Below are 22,478 nucleotides of genomic sequence, written 5' to 3' on the forward strand. Positions count from 1 at the left end.
AGGATTAGATTGCTAGGCTACTCTATAAGTGCCTTGCTGTATTTTCCTGTCTGACAAAGCAATATTGCAATAATATTAACACTTAAAAGCCGAGACTCTATTTACAAAAGTGTCTGTCGTATGCCGGCGGCATTCGGGAGTTAGCGTCGAAGCAGAAAAAAAGTTTTTTTCAAACTCACAACACGCTTAATTTTTAAGATTGAGAGTTCATTTTTGGCTCATTTTTTTTGTCATTGCCTGAAGTTTAGTATGCAACCACCAGAAATGAAAAAAAATTTCATATATAATTGTATACAAATTGCGCTGTGAGCAAAACAGTTAAAGCTAACAAGTAATTTTTTTTCTTTGTATTGTACACTAAATTGCGATGATTTTGGTATATAACAAATTGTAAAACGATCAAAGCAACACAGAGAAAATATTATCACAAAATGATGCATCAATTCGTAATGCTCGGACGTAAAAAAAAAGTTTTTTTTTTTAATTCACCATAAATCAAAATGTTGTGCTAGAGACTTCCTGTTTGTTGCAAAATGAAGGTAATTGATTGAATATTACTAGAATGTAAGTGTTTTAGCTTACAACTGCAGTTTTCGACAATTTCGGTCGAGTTAAAGTTGACCGAAGGTAGAATTTTTTCTATTTATCGTGATTTATATGAAAATATTTCAAAACTAATAAAAGCTACAATCATGAGTTATTTTTTGTTGTATTCTACATGAAATTGCGCACATTTTTATATATAAAACTTTATGTAACAACTAATATAAAACGGTGCAAACATTACGACAAAGTGACAAAAGAATTTCTGAGATGTTTGGCCGAGTTACCGTGCGGACGTAAGGAAAAGTTTTTTCAAAATTCACCATAAATCGAAATATTGTGCTAGAGACTTCCAATTTGTTGCAAAATGAAGGTAAATGATTGAATATTACTAGAATGTAAGAGTTTTAGCTTACAGTTGTGTTTTTTAACCATTTAAATCGAGTCAAAGTTGACCGAAGGTTGAAATTTTGTCACTTATTTTGATTTATATGAAAATATTTCAAAACCGATAAAAGCTACAACCATGAGTTATTTTTTGTTGTATTCTACATGAAATTGCGCACATTTTCATATATAAAACTTTATGTTACGACTAATATAAAACAGTGCAAACATTACGACAAAGTGACAAAAGAATTTCTGAAATGTTTGGCCGAGTTACCATGCGCGGACGTAAAGAAAAATTTTTTTTTTTCAAAAATTCACCATAAATCGAAATATTGTGCTAGAGACTTCCAATTTGTTGCAAAATGAAGGTAAATGATTGAATATTACGAAAATGTAAGAGTTTTGGCTTACAATTGCGTTTTTCGACCGTTTCGGTCAAGTTAAAGTTGACCTAAGGTTGAAATTTTGGTACTTATTGTGATTTATATGAAAATATTTCAAAACTGATAAAAGCTAAAACCATGAGTTATTTTCTGTTGTATTCTACATGAAATTGCACACATTTTCATATATAAAACTTTATGTAATGACTAATATAAAATGGTGCAAACATTACGACAAAGTGACGAAAGAATTTCTGAGATGTTCGGCCGAGTTACCATGCGCGGACGTAAGGGAAAAGTTTTTTCAAAAATTCACTATAAATTGAAATATTGTGCTAGAGACTTCCAATTTGTGGCAAAATGAAGGTACATGATTGAATATTACTAGAATGTAAGAGTTTTAGCTTACAATTGCGTTTTTCGACCATTTCGGTCGAGTCAGAGTTGACCGAAGGTTGAAATTTTGTCACTTATCGTGATTTATATGAAAATATTTCAAAACTGATAAAAGCTACAACCATGGGTTGTTTTTTGTTGTATTTTACATGAAATTCCACACATTTTCATATATAAAACTTTATGTAACGACTAATATAAAACGGTGCAAAAATTATGACAAAATGACGAAAGAATTTCTGAAATTTTCGGCCGAGTTACCGCGCGGACGTAAGGAAAAGTTTTTTTCAAAAATTCACCATAAATCGAAATATTGTGCAAGAGACTTCCAATTTGTTGCAAAATGAAGGTAAATGACTGAATATTACTAGAATGTAAAAGTTTTAGCTTACAATTGTATTTTTCGACCATTTCGGTCAAGTCAAATTTGACCAAAGGTTGAAATTTTTGTAGTCGACGTGCACATTTGCGTCCAATATTTCACCCGACAGACAATTTTAGTCAACTTACGATACGTCCAGTCGGCGTTTAAGGGTTAAAGTTTTGTTATTTAAATTTATTAGTCAATGACTTTTTGTTCCCACGCAAATACTGACCCTCAGTCTTTACATAGGGATTTAGCTTCCAGATGTGAGCTGGAACAGCTGTTCAGAGAATGTTGTTAACTACAGTGGGGGAAGCCCAGCCCACTCGTCAGACTGCACTCCACTTTGGTTTTGGTTGCTGTTGAGTGAAGACATCTGCTGTGCTTTATGCCCAACTGCCATTCACTTTTCATGCTTTGTTTGTTTGTTGATTGCTTTCTTATAAAGGTAGTTCTTGAGGTACAATGATACGTCTTACAATAATTCAAGTTTGTGATGGGGGTAGCAGGTCCAATGGTTACGAAGTTGTGATGCCATACTGATATGACAATATTTTGAAAATATTTTAAAATTTCGTGCACAATGGGCATAGGTAGTAGTGTACAGTCAGGCAGCATACGGTGTGCAATACGTTGGCCCGAGAGGCTGGGATGTTGGTATCTCTCACCCTGACTCGACCTCACTCGCGCTTGCCATCTACAAAGTGAAGTTAGGTCAGTGTTCGTGTGTGATTTTTGTGCGTTTGACTGTATGTAAACTGTTTAAAACAAATTTGTGTAATTGCTTGTAGTGCAAAGAGGAAGAGGCATTCCATCACTTTGTAGCAGGAAATGAAAAATGTCAACCAGCATGCCACGGGAGAGGCAGTCGTGATGGTCGCACGTGACTATCATCTATCGCAGTCATTGGTATCCGCCATCATTAAGGATAAGAAAAGGATAATGGATGCTATAAAGGCATCCGCTTCAGTTCATTCCACGATATTTACAAAGAAGAGATCAGGGCCTTTGGAAGAAATGGAGCAGTTACTGGTCACATGGATGGAGGACCAGATGCAAGAGTGTATGCCACTCAGCCTCTTGACCATTCAAACAAAGGAGCGCTTGCTTTTCGAGGAACTAAAGAAAAAATATGATGATATCCACAACAAAGATTTTGCAGCAAGTGCTGGATGGTTTCATCATTTCAAAAACTGCCATAATTTTCACAGTTTGAAAATTAGCGGTGAAGCAACAAGAGCTGATGTTGAAGGAACCGTTAAATTCAAGGATGTTTTGCGTAAGATCATCGTTGATGATAGGTACTTGCTGCAGCAAATCTTTAATGTTGACGAAAGAGGACTATTGGAAGCGGATGCCTCAACGGTCATACGTCCATAAAGAAGCAGCACAGATGCTCAGGTTTAAGGCATACAAAAATCGACTGACTCTTCTGCTTGGGGGAATAGTGGCTGGGGATAAACTCAAGCCATTCATGATTTATCACTTGGCAAACCCGAGGGCATTAGCAAGAATCAGCAGTCATACACTTCCTGTGCATTACTGCCATAATAAGAAAGCATGGATGACTGCACTGCTGTTCAGAGACTGGTTTGTGCATTGCTTTATTCCAGAATTGAAAGATTATTGTAGGAAAAACAACATCCCTTCAAAATTCTTCTGATCCTGGACAGTGCTCCCAGCCACCCTCAGCACTATGGAGATATTAACAAGAATTTAAAAGTTGTGTTCCTGCCACCAAACACAACTTCTCTTACACAACTCTTACACAACCCTTGGATCAGGGTGCCATGGCTATGTTAAAGGCCTGTTACCTTCAGAACACATTTGTTCAGGCTGTTCAGGCTACAGATAATGAGGAGAAAGAGCTCAGAACATTTTGGAAGGAATTCAATGTTCTGAATGCCATTATGAACATCGGAAGGGTGTGGAAGGAGGTACAGTAAACCCCCTGTATTCGAGGTCTCACTATTTGCAGACTCACGTATTCACAGATTTCTCTGTGGAACGTATCTACCCATTATTCACGGAAAATTCGTCCATTCGCAGTATTTTTCACTGAGAAATATTCACTAATTACTGTAGTTCATATAATTTTCATGACTAAATGCACTTTTTGTGATAAAACTATTAAAATACTCAGGTATAAGCATTTTTAGAGTTTTTTTTTTTGTGTATAAACTATCAAAACAGGCAGTTCTAAGGTTTTTAGAGGGGTTTTAATTATTAGCGCATTTGAGCTATTCGCGGGGGGTGCAGTATGCATCCCCCGCGAATATGAGGGGTTTACTGTAAAGAAAAAATGTATGAATGGGATTTGGAAAAATGTGTTAAAAGTATATGTGAACTCATTTAAAGGTTTCAATAAGGATGAAGACGTTGTGGAAATTAATAAAAAGATCTTGAAACTTGGGAAAAGTTTAGATTTAGAAACTGAAGAGGAAGATTTCCAAGAACTCATAGGTGTGCAAGATGTAGAGCTAATGGCACAAGATTTAATTGAACTTTCAGAAGAGAGAAAAAAAAAAGCAGAAGAGGAAGAAGAAATTGAAGAAGAGCTAGAGTAAAAGCTTACGACCAAAAAAATACCAGAGGCATTTGCCTCAATTGTACATGCAGTGAAACATTTTTAGTCAAATGGATCCAAACGTGGAACGATTTGCTAAAGTTGAGAGAACACTTCAAGGCTCTATTGCATGTTACCGAGTCATTTATGAAGAATGAAAAAAATGCACTGTTGAAGCTACAGTGGATTACTTCCTTAAGAAAACAACCCCAGTGCCATCACCTTCCACCAATTGATGATCTGGATGCCATCATCATCCTCCTCTTCCAGTTTTTAGTTATAGGGACCAAACCTTGGTGAGTACTCTGATTCTTGTTTGTGTTACAATATTCAATTTCTCTGGCTGAATTATCACATCCCTCTCCTGTTGAGGGAATTAGCTGACATGATTTGAAAGGACCATAACCTGGGGACCCAAGGTCTATAGATTATACTCCCTAATATGCCACAGGACTGACACTCCCCAGTTACAGAGGCAAATTGTGAAGATCGTTCATCTGGTATGGCGTTTAACAGTCTCGAGGAAGAGACCTTCTTTCTTACCCCTGACAAACTTTCCTGTCTTTTTGTGGGACACTGGAGAGGAGAAAGAACCAGTCTCAGAGGAGTTGTTCTCGGAAGGACCATAAGTCCTTGGGTGCCAGCCCAGACTTGCTCGTGAGAGGTGGTCTTAGTTTCTCACGCTTCTGTGGGTGAATCCTCTTGTGTTTCTGGTGTTGCTGAGAATCTTTTTGTCCCTCCACACATTGGTCTAAAGATCCAAGAAGAGGAGAAGGGAGTCATTGCCTTTCATCTTCGACCAAACAGGTAGACCTGGACTTGACTCATCTGTGTCCTGGGTTACTGTTTAGCGGTTCCTTGAGTTCCGCTGTTCCAGTGCCGAGTGCTCTCTGACCCCCGGCACTGGTACTGGTCTGGCTGGTAACCTGGGTGGCCCAGTGAGAGAAGTTGAATCGAGACCGTGCAGATGCTCTCTCACCCCCCCTCCCACTCTTCAAAGAGAGTGGCCTAGGGGTCCCAGGAGGGTGGCCTGGCCCGTCAAGCCTGGTCACCTAGGCAAGGCAAGAGGAGGTCCTCTGTTCAGTCTTCTCCTGTGGCAAGCCACAACCAGAAGACTGGAGCATGCAGTTTCTTGGATTGATCTTTGGTCACTGGCAGGCTGGGCAAGGGCTTCTCCCTTTTTTCAGCTGCTCAGAAGCATAACCTGGGGTCAAAGACTGGACACTAGGGTCTCTGGCGCACATCCTTTGGGAAATCGACCATAACCTGGAGGGACTGGTGCCTGTTACAGAGGCAGAGCCTTCACCTGTCTTTTGGGGACCTCTCAATGGCCCACCACTTGGGATCAGGTGACCTGTGTTTGGCGGGAGAATTTTTTCAGGTCTAGCCAATCTAGCCTTTGCCGACCAAACAGGTAGACCTGGACTTGACTCATCTGTGTCCTGGTCTGTTACTGGAGTGACTGTGCTGAAGGGTTCTCCCTTTACTGTGGCAATGGCACAGAAATCGACTGCTGTGGCAACCTTCCAGACAGTTTCTTGGATTGATCTTTGGTCACTGGCGGTGGCCAAGATCACATCCTCTTCTTCAGGCTCCCGTACACCCAAAGAGGACACTATGTTTAGGAGACTGGTGCCTGGAGGTAGAGCCTTCACCTGCCTAGCCCACCAGACAGCAAACCTGTGGGCGAACCTGGTCCTTAAGAGGCGAGATGCAGTGCTGTCTCAGATCTCCAGATTTGTTGGGTCTGAGTCGGAATTGGCACTTGGGAATGGACCGGTATTGGATTCTACCTCTCTCTTTGCTAGAGGAGAGGTGGAGGCCACGGTGGACAGGTTTCGTGTTGAGAATAATGACATGCTTGTTCACCATGCAGTGACAAAGACCTCCAGGTCTTCGCATGGCACTGTTGCCCGACCTTCGGGTCAGGCTGGCCCTTCCTCTTCGGGCCAGAGGAAGTTCCAGACTACTTCAGTTTCTCACAGAGTTGCCCAGTCTTCTTCTTCCCTGGTAGTGAAAGGTGCACATTCATGTCCCTTTCAGCCCTCCTCCCATTCTAGGAAGGGGGCAAAGGCAAGAAGAAGGGCCGAAGATGCTAGGGGCAGCCCTCCTCCCTGTTTGCTGCCAATGGTGGAGGGGGCAACATGGCAGCGATACGGAGCGGAAACCTGGGTAGTGAATGTTCTTTGGGTATAATATCTACTAACCTTCAAGTTTTCGCCACCCCTCACCAACAGACTGGTCTGCTTCCAGACTTGTGTTTCTGGGGCACAGAAGGACTCTCCCTGTGTGAAGAGGTCAATGTGATACTCTGAAAAGGCGCTATAGAAGTCAGAAAGGATCAGTCTCTGAGGGTTTACAGTCGCCTGTACCTAGTGGAGAAGGCAACAGGTGGCTGGAGGCTGGTCATAGACCTCTCCCCGGAACCAGTTTGTTCACCAGACCCGGTTCAAGATGGAAGTGATATAGTCAGTCAGCACTCAGTTCCATCAGAGAGGACAACTCCATGCTTTCAGTGGACTTGAAGGATGCATATTTTCAAATACCCATCCATCAGTCTTCCCGCAAGTACCTCTGCTCTACCCTCGGGGAGACAGTGTTCCAATTCAGGACAGAGTGGCCTTTCTCAATGCTGCATGGGATTTTGTCCCGCCTTCCATAGGAATTCAGAAACCACTGAAGGAGATGCTTATTCTGTCTACAGTTGACCCCTGGTATTTGTGGGGGATAGGGACCACAACCCCCTGTGAATAGCTAAAATCTGCGAATACTTGACACCCCATCTAAAAATGCTTATAACTGCCTATTTTAATTGTTCAAACACCAAAGACCCCCTCTAAAACAAACTGCCTATTTTTATATTTCAAACACCAAATATGTCTTAAACTATCATCCTAAAACACTTTAATATCATTTTATATCACTTTGGTATCTTTTTAATATTTCAGTATTTTAATATTTCAATATGTATCAATTCTGAGTGGCATAGCTATAACTAGGTGAGAAAACCGGTTTAGGGAACTGTAGCTACCTAGAGGTTCACTATAAAGAGCTAGCTCTCTCTCTCTCTCTCTCTCTCTCTCTCTCTCTCTCTCTCTCTCTCTCTCTCTCTCTCTCTCTCTCTCTCTGAGTTATTTAATCTTATTACAGTACCATTATTGCAGGTACAGGCAGTCCCTGGGTTACATTGGGGGTTTCCGTTCCTACGCTGAAACATAAGCCAAAAATGGCATAACCCAAGACATCATCAAAAGTCATAAGAAAACTTTACTTTTAATCTTTGGGTGTCTTGAAAATGTTGTAACCAGCATTTTGATTGAGCTTTTCATCAAAAAACCTCTAAATTTTGACCATTCTGCCATTTGGAGCCATGTTAAAGTTCCAGTTTTCTGTTGGACTGGCAACAAAACCCCGGAACATGCACTGTAACCCAGGAAATAATTTTTGATGAATATATTTGAAGATGCAGTAACTTTGGAATGACATAAGCCAAGTCCGACATAACCCGTGGACTGCCTGTACAGTATTATTAATACAGGTACACAATCCTTTATCTGAAATCCTCGGTGCCATATGTGTTTCGGTTTTTGGAATTTTTCGGATTTCGGAACTGTGGGGTCAGGAGCATAATCAAACATCACTACTGCAGTAAAAACATGTTTTTTTTATTTCCTTTTTTCAAGTTTTTTTCATTATACTTATTTATTCATCATAGTTTATTATTATTTATGTTGAATGAATAGGGATAATTAAGATCATCAGTAATAAAATAGTGGGACAATTAAGATCATATGTTCACTAACACATTACAGGCAGTCCCTGGTTTACGACGGGGGTTCCGTTTTTACGCCGCGTCATTAACTGAAAAATCGTCAAAAATCCCAAGAAAACCTTACTTTTAATGCTTTGGGTGTATTGAGAACATTGTAAACTGCATTTTTGTTGAGTTTAAAAAAAAAAACTCCAAATTTTGATTATTCTGCCATTTTGGAGCCGCATTTCTTCCGTCGGATCGGCATACGATGCGTCGTAACCCCAGAACATGCGTGGTAAACCGGGAAATAATTTCTGTTGAATATAATTGAAAAGCGTTGTAAGCCGGACCCGTCGTAAACCGGGGACTGCCTGTATTTTCAGCAGAAACACTCAGTAAAATGCAAAAATATACATAATCAAAATAACTAATTCAGCTTGTAAATTTTAATGATAAGTAAGACTGTAAAATACATTTCATCATATAGATCTTGGAAAGGGTTGTTCTTTATTGTCACTAACGTCATCATCAGTTTGCAGTCGTACATTTAATCACTACGGCACTGTGTTGGATTTTTCATGCCACTATATTGAAGTTAAAATTATTGTTAAATTCTTGTTATCATGAAGAAATGATTATATAAAGAAAATTATTGAGTAAATTTTGCCACCAGCAGTCAAATAATCACAATCATGGCAGTGTTCAAACTTAGTGCCGTCACGACATATGTCTATAAATAAAACAGAAGTAGAGGGCAGTCATTGGCTAACAGATCTCCATGGCAACCAGCCAGCCAATCAGGTTTAGCTGTATTCTGTCTGAGAAAGAACATTTTGCTCACATGAAGCTGACAATAACGTATGTGTATGTTTTGAATACAATACTTAGTTTTTAATAGTGTATGTATTTCACTGATTACACGAAGAATAAAACGAATTCCTTCTCATTATTCTAAGTGCAAAATTGTTGGTTCAGAGATTCTTCCACACAAAAGAATTTTTTTTTCTTCTTTGCTTCAGAAGATAATTACTAACCCTGTGTTGACAGACCTTCAAAACAAAATTCATCTCTTTAATCTCATGAGGAGTGTTAATCGATTTCTGTTTACCTGCTGGTCACTTTCTTTATAGTCCATGCAACTGACAACAAAATTTGTTTGTGTTTTGTCTTCCAAAGATTTGTTACCTGTACTACACATTTTTAAAACATTATGAACACACACACATACACATACACACCAACAGTGTCTGCATATGTGCTAATACTGTACCCATTGGTTAAAGAGACTCAAATTAGCAGCATCTTTTCCAGAGAGAGAGAGAGAGATTATTTAGGACTCTAAGATTTGGGAGATATACAATTATTTTATTGGGAATTTTTGTTGATCTTGGGGTTTTCTAAGGCCAATTCTTGGGATTTAGTAAGAAAAATAATTTGAGTAGCAGCACACACCCAAATGACTCAGGTCAGCCGTTAGCTCGCCAAACTACCAACCTTATGAATTGATGCTCTACTCTCCATAAAATGTTTTCGGTTTTTAGAGCTTTTCAGTTTTTAGAATTTCGGGTAAAGGATTGTGTACTGTACCAGTATTTCTGGGATCGACCTGTGTCGGCCAGTGAAATGTCCCATATAGCACACATTTCTAGGTATAAATATTGCTAGATATACCAGAGAAAAAAGCTATCTAGAATGCCAGAGTTACCACCTCTGGATCGATCATCCTCATAGGATGTCGGTATGTCATCTAGGAGCAAGTGGAAGCCGCCACCACAGGTGCTTAATCCCAATAGACCTCTCCTCTCCCAAAATCCCTCCAGCTAAGGGAGCCATTACAGCGGTCCTTCTCCGCTCGCTACTACTACTTCCACCCAGAACCAACATCCTCTCATAGCACCTTTTCACGCGTACACACGTTAATTTTCACTGGTGTGTTTTTTGTGCCCTTTGTTTTATTTTCGGCATTATTCATCTTCATCACGTCTTCTAGCAATCAGGACGCATCCACTTCTAAGTTGAGTATTCAATTTTTGTTGGTTTGGGACTTGGTTGGACAGTTTTGTCCCGTTTAATAACTTACACATTGTTCGGCTCGGAGCCGCCATGTTTGTTTACGTTCGTGGTTGTAGTCCCCAACCTCTTGATGCTCCTAGTATCTTCTGATGCTTTGGAAGAATTTTCTAATAATGCTCCATCATAATAATAATGATAGTTTTAATTTATCGTTTGTTTCGGACGCCACATCGTACGACTATTATTCTGATTTTAGAATAGTGGAAAGTGAGGCCTAGCCTATCCTTTCCTTTCTGTTCTTTACGAGTGCATTTAATTTATGTAATTATATTATTTTTAATATTATTATTATGTATTCTTTTTATATGCCTTTAGTCTGATATGTATGGTAGTGTAACACATTAGCCTACCTGACCAGTTTGACACTGTCGAATCTCGGAAGGTAGGCTAAGACTGGCCCCAGTTTTCCTTCCTATCCTGGCTTTCTAGGCTTAGGTAAGTTAGGTCTTCTAGGGTGGCCTTCGTTCGAGTTTTAGGCGCCAGCCCATCCTTCCTGACCAGTTTGATCCGTCAAATCTCGGAGGGCTTCGTTCGTCTCACTGGCGTGACCTAGCCTACCTGACCAGGTGTTCACTTCGGAAGGTTAGGCTAGGCTATAGATATCTATTCCGCCTTCACGTGTTTTCTCTCACTCCTTATTTATCAGTCTATAGTCTATTCATGGCTTCTCCCTTTGGGGCATTTTCGAGCAATGCTCATTTGCCCTTTTTGGTTGAGATGACGCTTCATGGAGGGTGTTTAGGCACCTGACCTGTAGTAGTCGCCATGTTTCACTGCCCCTACTTCTCCGCTGTTCCGCCATTCCGGACCTGTTCCGGCGGCTATCGTTAGCTCGCTGTTTAGTTCCTTGAGCGTCGGGGCCTTCCCTTTCTTATGGCAGAATTGTGGAGACGCCGGGATGTATATTATCTTAGTTATTACATTATTTCCCGTGAACTACGTTCCGGTGAGATCAGTCCCGAACTCGTTCCGGCGGAACTAGCTCTTTTTCCACCACTCGGTTGTTGTTTTCTGTGAGTTGATTTGAGGCGGGGCGCTCGGCGTCACGAATTGTACTCGGTCGCGATCGACTTCAGGCCTGGCCTCCCTGTACTGATTGTACGGAACGTTCCGCCGTAACCCTATTGTTAACCCCAGATCTCAACTCCGGCGTGGAGAAAAATTCACTAATTTTAAGTCTTTACTAGGTTAGTCATACCCACCGCCGGAACCTGCTCCGGCGTTATCACTTTTGATACTCATGTATCAATTCCTCTTACAGGTGGTTCATTGTCAGGAGCCGGGCTGTAACGCCCACTTACAGCAACCCTGTGGCCACGTAGTATGCAGGTCTCATGCCAGCTGTGCAGTCGAGGTGGAGGATCAGCTCGTCTGGCATCCTGATGGTTGTGATGTATGCTACGCCCTTTACCAAGACGTGATTGATGATTCGGTACGTTAACTCCTTGTCAGCATACAATTATGAATGTTTTAGACAAATTTGTTTGGTTTGACTATAATGACGGAAGAGTTTTCACGTCAATTCCTATATTGACATTGTATCCTGTTACAGGTCCCTCGGTCCCGCCAATCATCATCTCTTTCTACCCTTAAGATCTGGGTCGGGGCTTGATGCAAGCGTTGGTCAGGGACGTCCCTATGTGCTGGCAGAGGACATCTGTAATATCATTTACCCCATTGCTAGGTCCTCTGCAGTGGTAGCTCCCGAAGTGGCGGAGCCCCTGATTAACAAGATTAGGATTGAGACCCAAGTCCCGCCGGAAGACCAGCAAGAACTGTGTGAAGAGGTGGCCGAGGAAGTGGCCAACATCAACATTCACATCGAACCAATGGCCATCGATCCGGAGGAGGAAGGTAGGGATGTAAGTGAGGCAGGTAGAAGTAAACGTTCAGTTTCTTTCAGCTCTCCTTCGTCTTCGTCTTCCTCCTTCCAAGGCTTCTCTAAAGCCTCCGCCCTTGGGGCCCGTTCAGGGTCGGTGATCCCCAAGGTGAAGTCCTTGGCGAAAGACGAAGACGTTACCTAAATTGTCTAAACCCCAAGATCCCGGCCATGTCGAGTTCCGCCAGGTTGTCGTTGGCTCCCAAACCTTCGACTTCCTTTCAGAAGGCTGCTCCCCCTCCTAAGGGGTCGAGACCCAAGGCTGTCAAAGCTAAGAAATCTGACTTTGACCCTGAGGCCTTCGCAGATATCTTGAAGAAGATATCTGCTAAGGTGGATTCACAATTTGAAACAATGTCTCGAGATCTCGCCTCGAGTCTGGAGACATCTGGCAGATTGGTACAGTCTCTGGCTCAGAGACTGAAGACCCAAGAAGAGTTGCTTGCCGGAATCGTCAATACCGGTCCGGTACAGCGACGGAGTTATTCTATTCCGGACTCCTCTAAGCTTCCAGCATTTGAGGACTGCAATCCTTGGCGTCTCGCCTTCAATGCCCCCTTTGCCAATGGTAAGAAGGTTGTGGCACCCGTCCTGTGGAAGACTACGAGTTCTTTCTGCCGGATCTTGTTTTTCCTTTCCCGGGATATGCCAATTTGTCGGAAGAAGCTCTAGTGAGGGAAGACAAGGTTCCCAGGGAGACGGTGATCTTCCCCAGGGACCAGGCACAGTCCGCATGGGTCAGAATATTGTCAGACTGGGAGTGTATGAACACTAAGTTAACTCCTCACAAAGGACGGTTTACGATGTTTGTTGTCCATGAGGACATTCCCACCCCTTGTACTTCCAAGATAGCTGAGTTGACTCTACAGGCCGGGATAGAGGAGAAGCCGATGCCTCAGCTTCGTGAGACGGACCCTACATCTCTACTCTTTCCGGGGGATCTGGATTGCTGGGTTGGGGCTCCTGAAACCTTTATGGTAGGTAAGCTGGATCCGGAGTGCGCTTCGGATCTATTCAGTGAGCAGTTGCCCAGGATTCCGGACTCCTTGATCAAGGCGGAATTCGATGCTAGGTGCTGTCTCAGTAGATCCATCAACTCCTTCACCTCGGCGACTGAATAAAACAAATCTTTGAATAACTACCCTTGGAGACTGAAACATCTTGTAAAAAAAAAAAAAAGTGCAGAACAGTAGATCATTTAGATAGGAATGCAAATTTAGAGGAAGATAAAGATAGGGTTACATCTAGAGCAAAAGAATACAGCAATTTTATGCCCATGTGAACAGTAGAAATTTATCGAGAGTGCAACTGGCTCTTTAAAAATAAAGATAACCATGTTATTAGTAGTAACACACACACACACACACATGGCAAACCTATTAAATGAATAATTTCTGTATACCTTGAGGGGGAGACAACAGAAGACCCTAGTGTCTCAAAAACACACCAAGGAAATGAGTTATTACAGATTTTTTAGAGGTCTAGAAGAGCCTAGAGAGCCTTTCAATAATATTAGTTTCTGGGTTTTCCGACCTGTGTCACCCGGTGAAATAACCTTTCAGCACTTATTTCTAGGTAAAGCTATTGCTAAATATACCAGAGAAAAGCTAAAAAGCTAAGCTGGAGTTACTACCCCCAGTGCGAGCTCCATGAAATGGAGTCGTGTATGAGAAAGGGTGAGATTGTCACAATCACAGGCCTCCGCCCTGTAAACATTCCCAATGTCAAAAGTCCCACCATCTATATATATATCTATATCTATATATCTATATATCTATATATATATATATATATATATATATATCTATATATCTATATATCTATATATATATATATATATATATATATATATATATATATATATATATATATATATATATATATATATATATATATATATATATATATATATATATATATATATATATATATATATATATATATATATATATATATATATATATATATATATATATATATATATATATATATATATATATAATATATATATATATATATATATATATATATATATATATATATATATATATATATATATATATATATATATATATATGTATATGTATATATATATATATATATATATATATATATATATATATATATATATATATATATATATATATATATATATATACATACATACATACATACATACATATACCGAACTTATGCGAGGTTAGGTTCGGAACCCCTCGCACAAGGATAATTTTCACGCAAGTTTGGCATGATCTCTAAAAATGCTATTAATTGCTTATTTCTTATTTCTAAAGTTTAAACACTAAATATGACCTTAATCATGCTCCCAAATTATTAAACTAACTTAAATGAAATTAAAGTTACTGTAATTTCATTTAAAGGTTAGCTTAATACATTACTCTTGAAAAAAGAAATAAATGGCTGACATAAAAATAGAGTTGGAAGAGAATTTCTGTCTCTCTCCCCTTCCAACCAATCTATTTTTAGGAGTCTTCTCAACCTCTTTTTGATAACTTCTTTATTTTGTGTCCCTGTCTCTTTGTTCTGAAATGCTTTTTCATGAACAAACAGTGTTTTTTTAATTTTGACCAATACAACTCTTAGTTTTTATGTCTCTATGTTTTAGAACGTATTTGCCACACTAGTGCATTTACACTTTGTAGACAGTACGGGTAAAATTAGATCTCTATAAGGTAAAGACTTATAGAGAAATCATAAGTTGTAAAAATGTGTAAGCGCTAACTGGGAACGAGAGAGATAGGGAGAGAGAGAGATAAGGATTGTCCTTACTTAAGAGTGTGAAATTATTTATCAGTTATTGCGGAGACTGAGAGAATAACACAAAGGAGAGAGAGAGAGAGATTGTCCTTACTTGAAATATCAAGTTAAATTATTTATGAATTATTATGGAGACAGAATCACATGAGAGAGAGAGAGAGAGAGAGAGAAAGTTATTTTTATGGTAGATATCAAAAGATGGAAATTCAGTATTAAACCAACTTTAAATGAAATTAAAGTTACTGTAATTTCATTTAGAAGTTAGCTTAATACATTACCCTAAAAAAAGAAATAAATGGTTGACATAAGAATATAGGAGAGTGAAGATTAGTATACTATTTCTCTCTCCCCCCATTCCACCAATATATTTTCAGAAGTCTTCTCAACCTTGTTTTTAAAACCTTTATTCTGTCTCTTTCTCTTTGTTCTGAAATGCTCTGTCTCTATGATTTAGAACAGCGCATTTACTGTATAGTTTGTAGACGGTACAGGTAAAATTAGATCAATATAAAATTATCTACTGTACAGATAAAGACATACAGAGAAACACTAATACGTAGGTTGCCCTAACTACGAACGAGAGAGAGAGATAACAGTTGTCCTTACTTAAGAGAGTGAAATTTTTTATGAATTATTACGGACAGAGAGAGAGAGGGACCTTTGACCCGCTAATCAGCAATACTCCCCCTTCTTGTCATGTTAAAGTGACATGTCTGACAGCTTTGCCTTTGGGCTTTTTTTCAAAAGATGAGGGAAAGATATTTGTTTGTTTAAAATACACGTATCACTTACGAATTTTGTAATTATGGCTATACTGTTTTATCATACAAAACAAATAAACATATACATGTACCATAAAAATTCTCTCATCTCGGTAACGGAGAAAGAGAGAGAAATTATTACTTTTATTAATTAATGTTATTCAATTTACACATAAAAGCTCGAAAACTTGCAAATTGTAAACACTTTTGCAGGGTTCAGTATTCACAAATGTTCACGTGTCTGTGATAAACTCATGTATGACAATTAGGTTCCACTGAAAATTTCGTGTCTGTGAATTCGCGCAACCGAATCGTGAGAAATACAAATTTCACTTAATGGGTCTTTTTTTTTTCTTCTTAACTGGTATGTGATTGTCAATTTTTATCAGTAGTAACAATGATAGTAATAATGATAATGATAGTAATAAAAAGTTATTCTTGGATAGAAGACTGGCTAAATAAGGGAAAACAAGTTATCAGTGGTAAACTGTTAATTGGTGTGCCTCATGGTTGTGTGCTAGGACCAGGTCCTCTGCTCTCCATTATTCACAAGTGACCTGGACTTAGGACTGACTGGAAAAATAAGCAAGTTAACTAATGCCATAAAAAATGGATATCACTGTTAATGGTAATCAGTAAAGCAGTTGTAAGAAAACTTTGAGGTAAAGGTAAAAGGTCCATAAAGAGTCAGAAGCCATTCATCTTAGGTAAAAACAAGAATACCAAATAAGACCTACTTGGCAAGGAGGAAGATTTTGGAGTTATCATCACTAGTTGCTGATAACCCTCTAATCAGTCTATAGCATATATGAAATGCTCAGTTCCCGGCCTCTAGTTTTTGCTGTGTCACAGCCAATGTACACAAATAAAGGCTATCTATGATTTATGGTTTTGTATGAAAAAATGTTTTATTACATAATTATGCCATACTCATGCATCATGAGTTTTTTTTTAATTATAAGTTCAAGTTTTCCAATATTTTATAAGCTTTTTGTACTTTGTAATGTGATTGTGAATAAACTCAGGTAACAGATCTTTGTAGAAAGATGTTTCAATGATATTTGCTCAATATAACTTTTGTCGTTTCTGTTTTATTTTGCAATTTTTTTTTTTTTTTTTTTTTTTTTTTTTTTGATTGGAGGGAGAAGGGGGGGAAATAATAAGGCATGGTGTCAGTCACTCTACCTTCAGAACAAGAGGAATTCTGTTGTGAATTATTGCTGTATTTATTTACTTTACTACACAGAACGGAAAGGTTTTTCCAAGCATTCAGGATCTTGTTTTGCTTTCAGGCTTCAGCATTGTCATCAGTTGGTAACATTTCAGCACCACCAGAGTATGCAACTCCATTAACAATAGAAACCTCTCCTGGTCCCCCATCAACTCCTAGCACAGATACTGCTTCAGAAGCTGGAAGTGCCTTTAATTCACCTCAGGTATGTTGAGATCTTCTCTAAGTGACGGATAATTGACTTATTTTCTTTTCTGAAGTGTAGAAATACACAGCAGTGTGTAAGAGACTGAATTTTTTCAACATGCATCTAATTTGTTACACGAGCTGAATCTGCAGTGGCAGCTATCTCTAGATGCATCCCAGAAGAAAAGTCCCCCTCTCACCTTTCTGAGTAATCATACAGGTCCCTGAGTGCCTGTGGTGGTGACGTTTTTTCCCCAGGTTGAAAAAAATTATAATTCTTTTTCTTTTGTTTTTTTTGTTAACTTAAATGTTCTATATCCTAGCAGATCCTCTTACTTTTTAATATAGTTTCCATTGTAATAATTTTGAGTCATGACATGTTCTTGATCTACTGCATAATCCTTTGCACTATTTTTGATAGCCTAGTCACTTGTTTCATCCTCAAGGAGTTACCTTCCATGGTCTACCAGAGCTCCATGGGGACCAAATTAATATCAAAGAATTCTCTTCTAGTTGTTCTTTTTGGCCAGGTATTGTATCATAATGATTAACATTATAACACATGATGGAGTATATAATGGAATGAAAGATAAGAGGGCACTTTCCCTTATCTTCAGTGAAGCTGAACCCAGTTTTTCCAGGGTCAAGGAACCTGCAAGAAAGAAGTGACTATTGTGCTTGCACATCCACCCTCTTGTTTACAACTGGGCCAGTAAAGACCAGGGAGCCAGTACTTTCTATTGGTCAGTAGCAAACAGTTGACGTCATTACCAACACTCCGAAAAAATTCTACTTTTTTTGTAGCATAGTCACTGTTTTGTCCTCAGGGAGTTACTCCCCATGGTGTTAGCACTCCATGGTGGCTAGACTAGTATCAAAGAAATATTTTTCTAGCTTTGTCTTGTAGCTGGGTATTGTGTTGTAATGAAAAGACTATGACACGTGATAAAGTATAATGGACTTAAAGATAACAGGGCATTTTCCTTTCAGCGAAGCTGAACCCAGTTTTTCCTACGTCAAAAAATGCAAGGAGTGACTATTGCGCATGTGCGTCTGCCATCTTGTTGACAACCAGGGCAGGTAAGAGACCAGCCCCATTAACCTCTGCTAGTGCAAACTATGCGCACCACACTTTAGTGCTCCTTACTGCTTTCACCAGTAAGAAGTATAGAAACATCCAAACTTGAAAGTTAAGTACTTATTTATAAGCTCCAGTTGAAAATTGTTAGTTTAAACTGTGGAACAAATGTTTTTGTGTGCGGAATCCGGAAACTGGACTTCGTTTTCGGAGCGCACGGTTGGTGCTCTCATGATCTCTGTTATTTGCGAAAGCCCCAAAAATTTGAATTTTTGATCATTCAATTTAAAAGTGTAACTAAAGAAATGTTCCACAATTTATTATTAATTTAGATAATCCTTTCAGATAACAATGTCCACAATAGCCTAGGCAGTAGCTTACTTGAGACAGTAGCCTAACAAATTCAGTGTGAATAGTGTAAATATAGTAGATGTTGTCCGGAGCCTATATCCTATGATTACATATCGTAAAGGTGATTTAAATAACCTGGATTAGGTAGTAACCCAATTCAAGGTAAGTAAGAACCTTTTAAGACATATTCTTTTATGGTCTAGGCAGCAGCCTAGCTTACACCAAGAATCCTAGAATTCGATAAGCAGGAAACTTAAGATCTTCCCTCTATATAGCCTCTATACTTAAGTATGATCTAAAAATAATCCAGGACCAGGAAGTAGCTTCCCATTAACTGGACAATTATTCCCTTGCAGTAATCTAGAACTAGATGAAAATAGTAACCTGTGCCAGATGAGATGGTAGCCTAACCTCAGGATTACATACTAAGGCAATTGAGTTTTATGTAACCATACCCTTGTGAAATAACTGGCTATAAGATTGTATATTATTGAGTTTTTTATATAGCCTGTACAATTCAGTGTGATCCATAAAAGTAATTTAGGATTAATAACCATGGTGAGGGAAGCCTAGGAGTACATATACAGTAAACAGTATTGTAGGGTCAATAACATTGCTAAGATCTTATGAAGCCTATACCCTTACAGGTGACATAAACCTAGAACAGGCAATAGTCTAACTAGATTAAGTGGAAATCCCTTGCTAAGGGAATGTTCCTACGGTTAATTTAGAAACAGCGGGGCTGAGTATCAGACAGAAAGGTAGGCTCGGCTACATAAAACAAAAACCAGATTAAAAGAGGATTAAATTTTGGTGTAGCTCATATCCCTAGGTATTTAATTAAACCTAAAATACGAAACAACCTAGAATAGGTTAAGTGAGAATCCTCTAAGAGATCTTCTCTGCTTAGATTATTTTAGATTATGCTAGAAGGATTAACCTAAGCCTTATAAAACAGCATCTTGGGTTAGTTATCAAACAACTTAGTTTATAGAAGATTAGTCCATATGGCATGACAGTTTAGAATTAAAATTTCACATAGCTATTGCAAAAAGGACTAACAGTGTAGGTAATGCAGCCCTGTATGCTGTCAGAGTCAACTTAAACCTAAAGTGGTTTAAGTTAAGTTGGATATTTATAAAAAGGTATTACATTTACGCATAGTAATCAAATTAACCTGTAAGATGTAATATACTAACGGCACAGGGTTTTACAAAAGTGTCCGTTCTTAAAAACCAACTTTTACTAGTTAGTTTCTAATAATTTGTTTCTTTCACTACAGGGCCACCATTATGCAGGACCCTCAGCTCAAGTGTTCTGTAGCAAACTGCTCGGTTCACTTTTTGCCAGTGGGTATGACCCATTCCACCTGCCATGAGCATAGTCCTTGCAGAAAACAGGACGGATTTGGTTGGTGGCCAGATATGTGCGAAATTTGCAGTGTGCTCTTGGCGGTAAGTTTTAAGGACAAGACAGCTCGTTTCAAGCTGTCACAATGGGTCCTAGGGTTCAGCAAGGGGGAGATTATATCTTTCTGGCAGAACTCCGGCAGTGATTATCATACAGATGAAGTTGATATTGCTACCGAAATGACCTGGCTGAACCCAGAAGGTCCAGGGAGACTACCTTCAGCTAACCGTGGGAGAAGCTTTCCGGAAGGAATTCAATCCCCCATGCAACACTCAGAAGCTGATCAGGATCCTTCTGCCAAAAGGGATACAAGGATTCAATTAACCCCAATTGAAATAATAAAATTTTCAGAGGGGTATAGTAACTCACCCAGGACTTCTGTCCCCCAGGCAACAGGCAGTCACAGTTCAGCTGTGGATACTCAGTCAGATTATGCAAGCTCCCCCAAAAGGGATACACAGTTTGCAGCATTTGATCAGTTCCGTAAGGAAATTATGAGTAATATCAAAGAAGCCCTTGCCACAGAACGGCAATATATAATGGACATATTGCACGATTCCGAACAGGAAATTAAAGAAATCAAGTCAGTGACGTACACTCCAAAGTGTAAGAGTAATGTATCCTGCAATCGAAAAGGGAGAGTTGAAACAAACTGACCAAACAAGATCCAAAGTTAGAATTCCAACTGGAGTCAACAGAACGGCCAGTTCAGATTATAAAGCTTCGGGTCAGAACATAACAGGGGCTCCAATATTCTCCCCTGATGATACTAATAATCCTTGGCGAGACACTTCAATGTTTATTTTCTCTCCTGATGGTAAGTATCTAATTAATGAGAGAAAAACCGTGACCGAAGTTGTACATGTGGAGTTTAGAGACGGTAGCATTCCCTAATACAGAATGGCGCTTGATACCACCTTTGCCAGATATGGAGAAACCTCAAAAGGAAACAGTTCTCTTATGTGGGAATACAGCATTAAAAACTATAAATGACACGCTTTACCAGGTCAACGGTAAGTGGATATATACTCCCATTATGAATAAAACCCAACTTGCTCACCAAGTACCTCCAGCCTTCTGTCCCTTCACCTTTAAAATAATTAACCATGTGAGGCAAACTTTCGGAATTATGTAGTAACTTGAAAACGGGAGCCAATGGCAGAACTAAAACCATTCACCACAGCCCTCTCGGTTTTGAAAAATTCCACCAAGGAGTGGGCAACACTTCAACTCCCTTTTGAAAGGAAAAAGCTGCCCTTGGATGTTGCTACTCAGCAATTTGGGACCCCTATGGGAAGAATCTCAGATAAGAAAGCTTCGTCAGAATTCTGTGCTAGGACTCTCCTCCTTAGTATATCTTAGCCTCTTCCACTTGCTAGAAGTTGCCACCAAAAAGGTTCCGGAGGATTCCAGGACACTTTTTGCTGTTGCGGCTGAAAGTCTTATGAGAACCCTATGGGAAGCACTCAATGACTTTTTAGACTGGCGCTTAAAAGCACGAATGGAAACATTGGAAGGCTCCAACAAGTCACTTCCTAATGTAACTGCTTTATTACAGTCTAACCCCTTCTGTAGGGACCTGTCTGAGGATTCTGTGGTAACCCAAGTCAGTGAGCAAGCACAACAACAAAATTGTACAGTGTACGCTCTTCTCGGAAAAGGAGAATTCAGGAAACAACAAACCCGAAATTTCCCTTTACCCAATTCAAAAAAGGCTTGCTTTGATCAAAAATCATATAAGCCTGCAGTCACCTCCAAAACTTTTCCTCATGAACAGGTAGGTAGTCAGAAGGAACAACCCCCTTCAAAAGGACAGCAACAGCCACATCAGCAAGGATATCCTTTTCGTAAGGTCCAAAAACCATCTTACAAAGGAAAAGGAAAAGCAGCGCCTGGAATACCTATCAAAGGAAAAGGTAGAGGAAGATGGGGATATCAGTAGGAATTGTTTGGTTGGGGGTCGACTCCAAAGACACCACATGGAATGGAAGTCCTCTCCTTGGGGACACAGCATTGTTCTCAGTGGGCTGGATTGGAAATGGTCTCATCCTCCCCCACCTTTAAAGGGGTTCTTTCAAGTATCAAGCCCCTCTCTGGAAGATTACATGCAGAAGGCCTTATTAAAAGGTGCCATAGAGAAACATGCATATATTTGCCACCAAGCACATCTCTTCTGTGTTCCCAAAAAGGATTCCTCTGAACAAGGAGTACATTGTTTGCCAAAAGTTTCGGATGACTACCTTTGCCCAAGTACGTTCAGCCATTCCAAAAAGGAATTGGACAGTTTCTATAGATCTGAAAGAGACATGCTGGCACGTCCCTGTTGCTGCTCCTT

At 39.4% G+C, this 22,478-nt stretch overlaps 1 protein-coding gene across 2 annotated transcripts in view; it reads left to right on the forward strand.

Annotated features, from left to right (window-relative positions):
• calypso (ubiquitin carboxyl-terminal hydrolase calypso) overlaps window positions 1-22,478 on the forward strand; it is a 523,758-nt gene that overhangs the window by 247,116 nt on the left and 254,164 nt on the right. For both annotated transcript variants that reach the window (XM_067101808.1, XM_067101809.1), the window contains exon 9: window positions 17,180-17,323. In XM_067101808.1, coding sequence (XP_066957909.1) covers window positions 17,180-17,323 — 144 coding nt within the window. The remainder of the gene's footprint in view (window positions 1-17,179; window positions 17,324-22,478) is intronic.

The sequence above is a fragment of the Macrobrachium rosenbergii genome, chromosome 58 (genome assembly GCF_040412425.1).
Source record: "Macrobrachium rosenbergii isolate ZJJX-2024 chromosome 58, ASM4041242v1, whole genome shotgun sequence".
Lineage (NCBI taxonomy): Eukaryota > Metazoa > Arthropoda > Malacostraca > Decapoda > Palaemonidae > Macrobrachium > Macrobrachium rosenbergii.